The sequence below is a fragment of the Callospermophilus lateralis genome, chromosome 11 (assembly GCF_048772815.1).
Source record: "Callospermophilus lateralis isolate mCalLat2 chromosome 11, mCalLat2.hap1, whole genome shotgun sequence".
In the NCBI taxonomy this organism is placed as follows: domain Eukaryota; kingdom Metazoa; phylum Chordata; class Mammalia; order Rodentia; family Sciuridae; genus Callospermophilus; species Callospermophilus lateralis.
Window position 1 is genome coordinate 16,963,018 of NC_135315.1, and position 14,025 is coordinate 16,977,042.

The 14,025-nt window shown below is 55.7% G+C and overlaps 1 protein-coding gene across 1 annotated transcript in view; it reads right to left on the reverse strand.

The window, feature by feature from the left end:
* LOC143410005 (corticotropin-releasing factor receptor 1-like) overlaps positions 1–11,572 on the reverse strand; it is a 36,577-nt gene extending 25,005 nt beyond the window's left edge. Inside the window, exon 1 of the mRNA XM_076870679.2 lies at positions 11,457–11,572. Within this exon, the coding sequence (XP_076726794.2) occupies positions 11,457–11,572 (116 nt within the window). The remainder of the gene's footprint in view (positions 1–11,456) is intronic.
* Between the last annotated feature and the right edge of the window lie 2,453 nt (positions 11,573–14,025).

Consider the following 14,025-nt stretch of genomic DNA (forward strand, 5'->3'; position numbering starts at 1 on the left):
CATCGGGGGGGGGACTGCAAGTGTGCAGAGCCAAGACCCTCAGGGGTGCCTGTTTTGATTCATACAGAGGTGCCCCTAAAGAACAGCCAGGGCAACACTGACTAGGGACAGAGGGCAGCGTTGCCCCCTGGCCTTTCTCTGCCCTCCTGACTGTGTAAGACTTTTGACCCCAAAGCAGCTCCTTCTTCTCATCTTGCCCCAAGCCAGGTCCCTTCTCCCACAGCCTCCTTCTGTGACAGTCACAACCTGCCCCCAACCCCAAGTCAAAGAGCCTGTTCTTCCCCCCAAAGTGTGTGAGTGGTGAAAGATTATTCCAGGCAGACAAGAAATAATTTATTGTTACATTTAATTAACTTAAATTGCTGTTTTACAGGGGAGAAAAAAATGGAACGGAAAATCTCCTGCCTACAGTCAAGGGAGGGGGTGCGCCTGGGTGCTCCCCACCTCCAGGTCTTCTCCCGGGGGCTCTGGGCTCAGGGTGTGCCCTGCCCACCACCCCTCTATCCCTACTTCTTCACTTCTGTCCCTTAATGAGAGCTCATGGCAGGGCTGGACCTGTGGGCCACCTGCTTCGCCCACCCCAGGGGCAGGGAAGGCCTGACCCCAGCTCTTGGGTTCACACATGCCACTCAAGGTCCCAGGAGTATGTCCACTTGAGTTGTAAGCTCCGAGGGCAGGATCTGTGTTGGGTTACCTTTGTTCCCTCAGAGAGATCTGACACAGTGTAGGTCCCCTACATGTTGGTGGATGAATCAATGAATGACTGAGTGAGTGAATGAACAGATGGCCTTTTGTTTTCTACCCCCTTAGGCCACGGGGTCGCACCAGGACATTTGGAGGCTCATTTCCTCTTTCCCAGCAGGAGCGTCCTCCTCCTCTGGGTTTTGGGTTTGTGCATGGCCCCCACCTTGGTCCCCAGGAGATTGTGCTAAAGGAAAAAGTGCTTTGGGGTGGGTAGGTGGGGGCAGGCCCCGTTGAGACTCTGCCAGACTTGCCCTGGGATTATGAAAAGGCAACCCCTTCCTTGCCTCAGGTTCCTCAAGTGTGAGGTGCCCAGGGCGTTGTGTTTGTTCCCAGGGTTCTTTTCCAGGTCTCACTCTGCCCTGCCTGAGCACCCACAGGAGAGCAGAAATTCAGCCCTTTAAACTTAGGGCCGGAGAGAGCCACACTGGAAGCTTTCATTGGCTCCTTCCTACCTGGGTGGGGGTGGGCAAATCACTTAACGTCCCCCTGCCTCAGTTTCCCCATCCACAAATGGGGCTCATAGGGCTAAAACACTTACACCCCCAAGCTCTCGGAGAGACTGGAGCTGAGTGCATGCCACAGAAGCCACCTCTGTCCAGTGACAAGCTGTTTCCTTCCTGACTCAGCCCTTCTGCCCCCAAATGCTCTGACTGGTCCTCTGTCTACCGAGAGCATGAACCACCACTTTCCACCACCAGTCGGTTCCTAGGAGCTGGCGGCCACCCACAAAAATGGCACACACCTCCCCGTCCATGATGGAGCACACTGCCCACTGCCAACCCCATCTGGCCTCCTTCCCAGCCTCTCCTGCAGTCATCCCCACCCCCTTTGGTTGGGTTCACTCAGATTTACACCAATATGCTCCACGGCTCCTGCCTTCTGGGCCTCCCTGCCCCTCTTCTACCCACCGTCTCTCTCTCCCTGTCTTACCCTCCCTGCTTCTCTCGGTCCTCCCTGACCTCCATTTTCTTCCTCCCTCCCTCCCTCCCTCCCGCTTGCCCAATTACAGACCCTGTGAATTTTCTCATTTAATCCTCTCAGTCCCTCTCAGAGGGATCCTTCACCATGTCCCCACTGTACAGATGACAAGCTGATGTGTATGGGCATGGTAACTGGTCCCCGGGGTTACCATGGTAACTGGAGGGTCTGGGGTTGGCCTGGTTCCTACCCCTGGCAGTGCCCTGCCGCTTCCCTTCCTCTCCCCAAGGTCACCTCTTCCCAGCCGGGATCCTTCAGGTCAGGGGGAAATGGGTTTCTTTTGCCCCCTAGCTGCATCCTGGCCTCCAGAGTGTTGGCAGTGGGAATTGAGGGGTACACACCCACCTGTCAGGCCCTATCAGCAGGGGGCTCAGGAAGGTCTACGGTCCTCCCCCTGGAGCTGCCCAACTGTGACCCATGAGTGGCTCCCCCTCTGGGAAACCCTCCCTAAGGGGTTGGGAGACAGAGCTGAGGTGTGGGAACAGCTGTGGAGACACCAGCCAGGCAGGCTGTCAGCCGGGTTCTCGCCTTGGCTGCTCGGCCACAAGTGCAAAGTGGGGGGACTGTGGTGTGGCGGGCGGAGGATGCCCTTGAAGGAGCTGCATTTCTAGAGATCCGAAGAGAGCCAGGAAGGAAGAGGGAATCTGTCTGCCTCTGGGAAGCTGATTGAAAACGCTAAAGGGTTTGTGGCTGTTTTTCCTGGAGAAGTGACTGCCTTTCAACACCTGGGGAGGGAGTTGGAAGGGGCTGCTGGCTCCAAGTCCACGGAGCAGAGATGCAGGGCACAGGTGAGGACAATCATAAGGTGGACCACGGCTTCGCCCTCTTTCTTTGCCTGTAAAAGTGAGTAAGACAAACCTAGAAATTTCTGGACAGTACTTAGCCTCTGACCTAGGAGAAAGAAAATTCCATTTCTTAGACCCCACCCCAGAGACTTCAGTTCAGTAGGCCCCGGAGGGTGGGGAGGACTCAGGAGTCCTCATATTTTTTAACGCTCTCCAGGTGATTGTGAAATGATGCCTAAATTGAGGATAACGGAACTAGCTCAGTGAGCCTCAGGTAGGGGCCATTTTGCCTTCCATGGAACATGGGGCATGAATGTCTGGAGACACCCTTGGTGGCTATGAATGGTGTGTGTGTATTGGGGGGGGGGTACTGGCATTTAATGGCTAGAGGCCAGGGAGGCCCCTAAACATCCTATGATGCACAACACCCCTTGTTCCCCAAAAGGACTACCTGGTCCCATGTGTCAATAGTATTGCTGTTGGGAAACCCTGGGGGAGGGCTGCAGAGCTCTGGAGTCACTCACCTGCTCACCCATCACGCAGGGAGGAAGGAAGACATTTGGGGAGACCTTGGAAAGAATGAAAGAATAAGAAGGAGGAGCCTTCAAGAGACTCTCTACCTGCAGGACTTTGGACCAGTCCTTCCCCACTGTCTGCTCAGTCTGAGGGCAGGGGACTAGTGGAGGGACTCTTCCTGGCCAGATGGGAGGTCCTGCCTGGTCAGCACCTCCAGGCTCTTTCTGGGGTGGGGTGTGCACGGGAGACCAGGAAGGGGTGAGATCTGCCTGTGGACACAGCCAAAGTTGGGGGGTCAGGCAGCACAGGCTGCTGCGGGCAGCCCTGACATATTGGAGGAGGCAGCTGACTTGGGAAAACCTGGGGATAAGGGGCAGAACCTATGCAGGGCTGGGTTTTTGGAGCTTTTAGTGAGCCTGCTCCCAAGGAGAGGCTCCCCTGGCCTCACTAGGGTCCTGTGACCCATGAACACAGAGAGTCTTATCCCCACCTTGTGACCGGTGAGGGTGAATGAGAGAACAAGAGGAAGTCTCGCCCAGATCCTGCCATCAAGAGGGATTCTGAGCAAACCAAAGTCCTCCCTCCCCACATGGGCTCCACCACTGCAGTTAGTCCTGCCTCAGCTGCCACCGTCACAGCAGTGAGACACACAGGTGCAAAGGACGTGGCCTGAGAGCCAGACTCATGGGAAGTGAACCAGAGATTCAGGCGGTGAATTCTGGCCCCTGAGGAGGGTTTCAGATGGGCTACTGAAAGGGCGGTCAGGAGGGCAGGTTGGCGGGTCAGGCCTGCCGAGTGCAAACCGCCTGCTGTTGGTCCGCACGGTGACAACACAACAGCTGAGAGTAAGCATTTGGAAACTTGGATGTGAATTTGTCCTTGCTGTGACAACCAAGCAGGTTGTCAATAAACTCATCTCCTTGAACAGGATCTAGACCAATTCAGACGCTGTCACACTGGCCAGGCGAGTCCCACTGGGTGGCTGTGCAGGAGGACCACATGCCAGCCTGCGGCCGATTGGTCCATCCCCCAGCCAGAGGAGCTGGCTCAGGAGGGAAGGTCTCATGGGGTGAGGGGGTCTGAGTGCCGGCTGGGCTTAGCCCCCCCCGTCCCCCCAGTGGAGTGGGGAGGACAGCGGACCCTGCCCATGGAAGCAGCAGGTCCCATGTTTGGCCTTCAGTAGGAACAACCCCCCACAGGCATTTCCTCCTTTGTTCTCCATCATGGTCCAGAAAGAAGACAAGAAACCCAGAGAGGCTGTTTGACTTGCCAAAGGCCCCCCATCCAGGAAGGGCCAGAGTTGGCTCTAGCCCAGGACCTCTGCCCTATCAGCTTTGGGGACAATGTTCTTTCCTCCAAGGGTGCTGTCTTCAGGGGTCAGCACAAGCCAGGCCACTCCTGGGCCCCGTGTTTCACAGCCTGGCAGGAGCATTCATGGTCAGGCCATGAGCCCAACCACTTCGTCAGAAAGGATCCCAAAGACTGCCCCCTGCCACCCATAGGGAGCTGGAGGGCTGTGGTATGGACTGGGGCACAAGGCACCACGGAGGAGAGATGAATGCTGGTGCCCCGGGCCACCTCTGCTGGCCTGGCTACTCCTGCCTGCAGCCAGCAGCACGGAGGCAGTGGTGGGAAGGGAGCCCTGGGCTGCCACCAACCTGCTTGGTGACAGAAGCACCTTGGACCTCTCTCTGAAGACCCCTGCTTCTGAGAAGTTTCTTGCCCCTTTGTCTCAATGCCCCTAGTCTCCCTCCGTGATGTCTCCCACCTCTGCTCAGAGCCCCTCATGAAGCACAATGTAACAAAGGCCAGGGTGAAACACAGCTGGCCTGGAATCTCTGACTGTCCCTAAATGGTGTCAGCAGCCTAACCCTAGATAAGCCTCGGAGCCATCCCACGTGCTGTGTGCTGCGGCCGAGAGCCCTGTCTGTCTAGCTGATCCTTTGTGTGTCTCCTGTCGCCACAGCACTTCCACATGCACAGATGGATGTTCATCTGGGACTAGAGCACAGAGAGACCCTTCATTAAATTCAGTAAATATTGTGCACCTAATGTGTGCACAGTTCTGGGTTAGATGCTGAGCACACAGAATCTATTAGGTCTGTTATTTTTTGAGGGACTCCTCCTGGCCCAGGCGCAGCTCAGAATCTATGGTGGGGGGACTGGGGTCATGGCTCAGAGGCAGAGCCCCCCCCACCGCCTTGCAAGTATGAGGCACTGGGTTTGATCCTCAGCACTACATCAAAGTAAATAAATAAATTAAATAAAGGTATTGTGTCCATCCACAACTAAAAAAAAAATAAAAATAAAAATAAAAAGAATCTATGATGGGAATAGGGGCTTGGGTTAGATGCAGGCAATCAGGGGTCCTCATAGGGTCTGGTCAATCAGAGTGTTAAGGCCCCGCCCCCCTTGGGGCTTAAATGCCCAGGCTCCCCATGAGTTGGGGCTCACAGCAGGGGGAGGGGACAAGGAACAGGCAAAGACACTTAGGAAAGAAGTGGCTTAGGCCAAAGGGCTTCCTGGAGGAGGAAGCAGATGGTTCAGGAAGACTTTGGTGGGTGTGGTGAACGGATGAGACCTGGTACAGAGACTAGGGAGAGAAGTCCTAGCAAGAGTGACAGCCGGTCAAAGGCCCAAATGAACCTCCCTGTGGAGAGGCTGGGGCAGGAAGGAGAACAGAGTGATGGCAGCAAGATTCTAGGGTCTGCTTCTTTCACCTCTAGGGTGGTGCAGAGGACTCAGTGGGGTCACAAGGCGGGCTCAGCAATGGGAGCCACCCCACCCCATAAACGATGCACCTGCAGAGAGAAGCTGGTCCGGCCCAGAGGGAATGGGCAGGGGGAGGATGGGGACGGCAGGGCACTGGTCAGGCCCAGGATTAGGGACCAGCAGCCCACAGAGCGCTGACTGTGCTGAGAAGTGGTGACCACATAGTGGACTCTGAGGGCTGGCAGGAGGGGGACGCTATTACAAGCATTGCAGAAGTAGCTTACTCCCAGTGTGTGTGTGTGTGTGTGTGTGAGCGCGCACATGCGTGTGTGAAACAGACAGGAGGGATGCTCCCTAGGGAACAGTTGGGACCACAACTGCAGCAGGCTCTGTGGCTTCTGTCCTCTGCTGCTCGAGTGGGGACCCAGCCCTGGGGCAGTGGGGAGCAGGGGCAAGAGGGTGTCCTTCCACCCTGTGTATCAGCCTCTGCATGGCAGGTTGGGGGCTCTTGTGAGAAATGAAGAGAAAGGGGTTCCACGGGGCTAGGCTGCTGCTTCTGAGAGCCCGGCCTTGGGAGGGCCGTGCCTTGGAAAGCCTGGGACCTTCCCTCAGCCACTCCCTTCCTGCCCAGTGATTTTCTCTTGCGCCTGCACAGCCCACCCCTCGTCCCAGGACCTCTCTCCTCCTCTGCTCACAGGCTGCCCACCCAGCTCTGTCCCCACAATGTGCGCTTTGTCCCCACAGTGTGCGGGGCCGCTCTGGAAAGGCCAGTGTCTGTGGCTCTGCTGAGCCAGGAGGACCACTGAGCTCTGCATGCAGCCTGCCGAGGAGCCACCAGGGCACTGTCGCAGCCCCCTCTGGTCCTAGCAGTTCACTCTTTGGCTCTGTGTCCTACCAGGACACTCACCAATAGCTGTTCAGTTCTCCTAAAGGCCGGGTACTTCCAGTGCGTAAAAGCTCAACCAAGATTCCCGCTAAGCCTCCGGATGACCCCCATACCTCTTAGCACTCTAGCGGGCGGGCGGACTCCAGCCTGTAGCCAGGCAGCTGAGAACAATCCGCACCTCTCCTTAGGTAGCCATGAAAGAGCCGCTGGACCCGTCTGGCCAGTTTCTCTTCTGGGCTCTGACCTGGGTGCGCTGGCTAACAGCCAGACTGGCTGAGGCTGGAAACGGGTTGATGGGGGGTGGGGGGGGTGGGGGGGGTGGGGTGGTGGTGGTGGTGGTGCACACTCCACAGACCCCACCTCTCAGCACTTCGGGAGGCTGCACCAGCAGGGCCAGGGGGTGGCATGGGGAAGAGCACCCATAAACACCTTCCCTCGTCCCAGAAACAGTCTTCTATCTGCTGGACGGGCAGCCGCCAAAGAACATGCTTGGCTAAAGCATTTGAATCCGTGGGTTGTGTGCAGGGACCCCTCTCCCAGAATAAAACCCTGCCATGCCCCTTTCACAGAAAAGGAAGCACTTGTCCACACTGACACAGTCTGCTGCCTCTGCGTCCCTCCTTGCCTGCCTTTCCACTGTGTTAGAGCAGACCCCACTTACTCTGAAAACAACTAGTCGACCATCAGTGGCCAACAGGCTCCAGCTAGTTGTCTTCAAAATAATTGTTCACATCAGTGAACTCATCGTTTCTCATTAGCTCCCTATAGGTTTCTCCTTTTGGGGGTACTGAGGCTTGAACCCAGGGATGTTTTACCACCGAGCTACATCTCAGACCTTTCTGTTTTTAATTTTGACACAGGTCTCACTAAATTGCTGAGGCTGGCCTTGAATTTGTAATCCTTCTGCCTCAGCCTCCCAAGTCTCTAGGATTACAAATCGACATCACTGTGCCTGGCAAGAGGAGTATTACTGATAGGAACTTCATTTATAATTCACAAATTCATTCTTTGACTATAAAATTGCAGCTAAAATCTCCACTTGGCCTCACCTCCCAAATGGGCTCACCTTCCCTTTTGCTGAGACTGTGAATGGCTAGGAGGGAGTGTGTGTGGGGGGGGAAGAGACATCACCCCAGCCCTCTTTTCACTGAGCAGAGAGCTAGAAAGGCCCAGACTACCTCCTGCCAACCTGCCCTTCCCCACACCCAGCAAAAGGCTGGGGCTTCAGGACTACAGATCCACCCTCACAGGCGACTCCAAATCACTGAGGGTGCTGAACTGGTTGTTTGTTGCTTTCTTTTTTCATTTTTAATAACCACAGTGGGCTTAAGGGGGAGTTCTGTGTTAGAGATTGCTTTTCTGCTAGGGTGGTTTAAGCACCTCTCAGCTTTCTCAGTTTTGACGTGACATCCATATCCTGTGGGGACAGTGATAGGTTTGCTCCAATTACACAATATTAAATGGAGGAAGTAACAATAAAACTCATCTGTCCAGTCCACAAATGTTTCTTAAACCCTACTATGTGCCATAAATCTTTAGGTCCGAGACAAAGACCACCATAGGAACAAAGGAACTTCTGATCTTTGGCTCATGGCCTGACAGCAGCCCCAGGGGGCTTGGTGTGTGTCACCCTCAACCAATGTCAACTTTGCATCGTTGATTTCGGGATACCCTGGGTATGTGCTTATCGACAGCTGCAGTGACTTATCTTTTAGCTCAGGGAAAAATGCTTGAGTTGAGCACAATGAATATCCCTGCCCCTGCAACTAACCAAGAAAACAGGATCCTCCTTCCGCCAGGGGAGCTGGCCTGATGTCTTCTTGCCAGAGCTGGCTCCTTTCCTAAATGGAAGCCCCAATAAAAGCTTTGCCTACATGTTTGCTCGCCTGGCTTGATTTCATTTCTGTGATTACTGAGTCAAATGGTCCCAGGGTCCATCACCAGGCCCAGTGCTGGGAAGTGGGAATGACAGTAGGAGAGACCCAGAAAGAGCACTTAGGTCCAAGTACCATGCACCAAGCTCCCTTGGCTGGGAGGAGGCAGAGATGGGAATGGAATCAGCTGCCTATGGCTCTTGCCATGGGAGGTCACAGCCCTAAGGGGTGTTTGGAAACACAGACCTTTCTGAGAGATGTGAAAGGGAGTGATGTGAACAGGGAGTCTTGCTCGAAATCCCTGTTTACAGAGAAACTTCAGCTCAGAGAGGGAAGATGACCTACCTAAAGTCACACAGTCAGTTGGAGGCAGGGCTGGAACCAAAGTCGGCTTTGCCAGCTCCATTCCTTTAGCTGTTGAAATCCTCAGCCTGCTCCTAACCCTTCCTTCTAGTCCACACCACACCCGGAGCTCAGGTTCCTGGGTTTGGCAAGAATCATGGGCACTTGGGTGGTGCCAAAGGGTACCTCTGACCCCAGACTCCTCAGTGTGGCTGACCTCAGCTGGCTGCTGCTCCTCTCCAAGGAGCCACATGATAGTGAGGGTGAGACATGGCCCTTCTATTGAGCTCATCCTCCCGGGCTCTGGGTCAGCATCTATACGCTCCCTGAGCAATGTGCTGTCCCTCCCTAGGGCTGGTCATGTCACATCAGAAGGGCTTGGTCTTGCTTTCGGGCCCCTTCCCAACTTTGCTCCCAGTCTGTGGCCAGGCCAGTTGTCCCACACCCTACAGCAGCCCATGCCCACCCCCAGTACCTTTTGCCCCACTGCCAGTGTTCCACTTGGAGACCTGGCTCTACACCATGTAAGCAAAGAAATAAATTGAAAATGGCCCAAACGGGCACCCGTACAGGATGGCAAAGCATGTCCACTCACGGGCCGTACACAGGCGTGAACAGTCTCCCTCTGAAGGCTCAGGAACTATAGGGAACAGACTTGGGCTGATACAGCAGTGAGAGGGCCGCCCCACAGCCACAGCTGTGCCCAAACCTGTCCTTGAGAAGAGGAACCACCAGAATCATTTCTACAACGTAACAGCAGCTATATTAGGAGAGTGAGGGCACAGTAATTCCCCCCTGAGGCTTCCAAACTTTGCCTAATGCTGTTAAGTTGTTTTTATAATAAGGACAGCAATAAAACCCACAGCCTCCTTGGCTTTCTCTCTCCTTTAAGAGCCCAGCTAGGCCTGGGCCTTCTCCACCCATCATGGTCACCTGTCACCAGAACACAGATCTCTCTCAGGAAGAGTGGCAGCTGGCAGGTGGCTGCCATGGAGGTGCTCACGCCATCTCTCCCTGGGGGTTGGGACAGTATCTCCTCTGTCTCCTCCTCACCCATGAACATTCATGTACATGTGCACACACACCCCACCTGTCACATATACTTTCCCTCATGCTCTTCACACCTGTACAGTGTGAAGCCCACTCTACAGGCCCCAGAGTGGATCCCTTCCCAACACTGGCTGACTTGTTGGGAACAGAGCTGGATTTTGGCTTAATCCTAAATCCCCTAGATTCAGATATTCAAACAGTCCAAACTACCTGCTTTTGCCTCTGGCACAGGTTCAGAGCGTGATTTAAGTGGCTTAGAATATTTACTGGTAAGAGCTAACAAAACAAAGCCTTTGGTGGGAATGCATGGGTATAAATTCTGGCTCTGCCACTCAGTCCCTCACAGCTCTGTGACCTTGAACAAGTTACTTAGCCTCTCTGTGCCTCAGGTAGAATTCCGAGTTCCTGGTGCTGTTATGAGGATAAAATGACTTAATATTTACAAAGCAGCTAGATGGATTCCCAGAAATTTGAACATGCTATACATAAGCACTCCATTCACTCATTGCTGCTCATTCATTCCCTATTTATTGGGTACCTACTGAGTCCATCAGGCCAGACATCAGGGGCACACAACCCATCTTCTAGTGGGAACACATACACACCACAGAAAAGAAAAAGAAAGAAAGGGGGGAAGGGAGAAAGACTTTCTTTTAAGAAAATGTGATCATTTTAAACAGAAATTTGCACACAATTCTAAGAAAGGCCTGAAAAAGAACATTTCTCTATTTCCATGTAAACTTGAAAAAAATACCCACTATTCAATCCTTAGAATCCATTTCAAACATTGGATTCTGATTTGTGAATTTAGACTAAGCCTCCAGACACAGGAGGCTTTGGGAAAATATCCCACTCAATGCCATCTATTCAACCTCCGTGGATGTTTTTCTTCCTACTTCCTTTGACGGTGTCCCCATCACCTAGAAAATAATCTCGGGTTCAGCCCTCAGGTATTGGGTAGAGGAGGTGATGTGTGTTCAGTGAAACCAACCCTCATTTATTTTAAAAAATAACTTGTAAATATTTGGCTAGGAGAGAAGGCGGTGAAAGCCTCGGTAATTTATAGTCACAACGGATGAACCCGCAGAGGTTGCATTTTTAAATCTTGATGGTTTTAACTCAAACCGATATGTGAGCAGGTAAACTGCACAGCTGGTTGATAACGATGGAAAAGAAAATTGTCAATCCATAACCCTCCCCCAAATCCACTCAAGTCTTTGGAGTCGCTTTTGAATACCCTGAACTCAGCCGCCGTGATGTCTGTGTTTGTGGCCCAGGCCGTCCACGCCGACCCTGCGGAGTCCTGAGACCCGCGAGGGGACCCCGGGTGGGTCGGGTGAGTCGCAAGCGGAGCTGCCCAGCGGCTGGGAGGAGGTCCACCCACCCACACGCCCACCTTCTCGGCAGCCAACAGCTTACGTGTCTGCAACCAGCCAGCCCAGCGCTCAGGGATGCGCTCGGCGCCGGCAAGTGGCGGCTGCCACTAGAGCCTAGTCCTTCCCAGGGGTCCACCACTCGCGGACAGCCCCTCGCCGCCCCCGAACTTCATCCAGCGGATGCTGCATTCACCGTTTGGCGACTTTCCTAAACTCCCGGCGCCGGAACCGCGAGCGGCACGGCGGGCTGGAGAGCCAGCATTGCGCACCGGGGCTGCGGTACCCCGCGGATCCGCGCACCGGCTCCATCGGGGGCTGCGATACTAATCAAGGGCTCCAGTCGCGCAGGCGACTGTTACCTTGTTGGACTTGGGGGCTTTCGCGGAGGGACCGGTCAGGAAAAAGTGCCCAGGGCCAGGACCCGGGGCGGCCAAGAGGGTGCTGGGATGAAGAGGGATACGCACCTCCAGAGCCTCCAGTGCCGGGGCTGGGGTTTGCATGGGAGGAGTGGGAGGTGGAATCAAGCTTTGGCCCCAAAGTCTGCGGCGATCTCGGCACAGAGCGGCTTCCCCGGGTGGGCGGACCCCTCCTCCGCCAACATCCCGGCGCTTCGCCACACGGTTTCTTCCCGCCCCCCCGCCCGGAGTTCTTCCTCTACCCACCCAAGCCTGGCTGCAAAGGTTCGTGGAGAAGGAGTTAGGCTGCCCCAGCCTCCCTGGACCTGCGCCCTGCTCTCCCCAGCGCCCCTCCCCCACCCCACCCAGAGCCCACGCCTGTCCCGCGCCGGCCGGGGGCTGGCGGCGCCGGCGATCCAGGCCGACCCGCTCGCTCTCACCTTGACGAGCCGGAGCTGCGGGCGCCGTCCCATCCTCGGGCTCGCTCCGTTACCGTCCTGGATGCCTGGGTCCCTCGGACATCCCAGAGGGGCCGCCCGGCGGTTGCAGACTCCGGCGACGCAGAGTGGGCGGCCGGGCTCCTCGGTCGCTACCAGGCACCGAGGTACCGAGCTAAGCGCTCCCCAGCCCAGCAGCCCAGCCCGGCCCGGCCCGGCCCGGTCCGGCCCGGAGGGCTTTCGTTTGTCCTTCCCGGGCAAGTCTGGCCGCCGTTTTCCGATTCAGCCCCGGCCGGCGTCTCTCGCCCGCCCGGAGCCCGCCTCCCTCGCTGTCCGCCTGCTCTTCGCCTTGGCTCCCCGCCCCCTTGCCGCGCGCGTCCCCTCCTCTTTCTCCCTCCCCCTCCCCTCGGTCCCTCCTCCGCGCCTCGCCCCCCCCCCCCGCTCCCTCCGCCCTCTCCGCCTCTTGAGTTCCCCGCCCTCCCACCGGCCGGCTCCCTGAGCCTTCGTCCCGCTGACCACCTTGCCTTGCACCCCGGTTTGCAGCAGTCGGTGGGGTGTATTGGCAGTGGTGGTGGCTGCCGCACAGGCTGGAGAAGGAGGCGGCGGGAGAAGGAGGCAGCCTCCGGCCTTCTGCCTCCCGCCCGGCTGGAGGTCGGGACTAGGGGAGTCCAAGGGATCTGGGGGTGGGGGGAACTGGGAGACTCAGGTGAATTTATGAGAGCAAGGCCATTGGGGATTGGGGGACAGAGAGAGCTCGACTGAGCTAAGCCGCTGCGGAAACCAGATGAACCTGGGAACTGCGTTTGGGCAGTTCCCGCCTTGCAACCGGTCAGAAGGTCACCGCCGCCCCAGTTAAGCTGAGCAGGGGCGTTGGGCTGGACGCCCAGCGCCTTTGGATTGACACGCCTGGTGCCTACTGAGACACGAGAGCTCTGCGGAAGGAGCCCTATATTCATTTATTCGTTCGTTCATTTTACAAGCTGAATACCTGCTCAGTTTGGTCCAGACAAGGGGCAGCACCTCAAAATAAAGGGAAGATGTCCTGCCGTGCAGGACTAGCTGGCACCCGAAAGCTGCCAGGGGGAAGCCGGCGCGCAATGTGCTGCAACGCTGGGAATGCAGCTGGGAATCCAGTCGGCTGGGCGTGTAGGAGGCCACAGCGCCTCCTCTCGGCCGAATCCTCAGGGTAAGGGTCAGCAGTCCCGCTAGATCTTGGGGTCTTCATCTGATTTGGCTCACCCCAGCTCTGAGAAGCAGTCCTGCCTTCTCCATCCCTTCTAGGTGGATAGAACTTTTGACTTTCTTCTCCCTCTTTCTTCCTGAGCCAGATCTGAAAACGGACAAGAAGAGGCCCTGGGAAATCTTTACTCTACCCCGCAAAGCCTAGGTCCCAGCGACAATGGCAGCCGCCCCCAGAAAATGTAGAGGCACCTTGGGCGAAGCCTGGTCCCAGAGTGGCGGCCAGCTGGTTTTGAAATCCAACAGCCTGGCTGCCCTGGATTCCTCATCTTACCAGGCCCCCACCTCCTCCCTTCCACCCCCATCTTGGCACTTTGAGCAAGAGCCAGTGCATTCATGGGTCCAAATGATCCTTATTTGGAGCTGGAGATTTTGCAGGCAGTCGTGTTATCCAACACACATTTTACTGGTGAGGAAACTGAGACACACAGAGGTGTGACCTGTCCAAAGCCCCATAGATGATAAGCCTAGTCCTCCCCTTCCTGATTCCCACCTCAAAGTGCTTGGAGGTCTGGGCCCTAAAAGAGTTTGGGGCATTGAAGTGAGAGGTCATTGACCAGGAAGCCAACTGGTCACATTGGCTTAGCCAAATCAATGTCATAATTTAGATGGAGCAAATAGTTCTGAGCCTTGCAAAACCCAATTGGGTTAGGGCCCCAGAGCTGGTCAATCAAACCCAGAAGAGACTGAC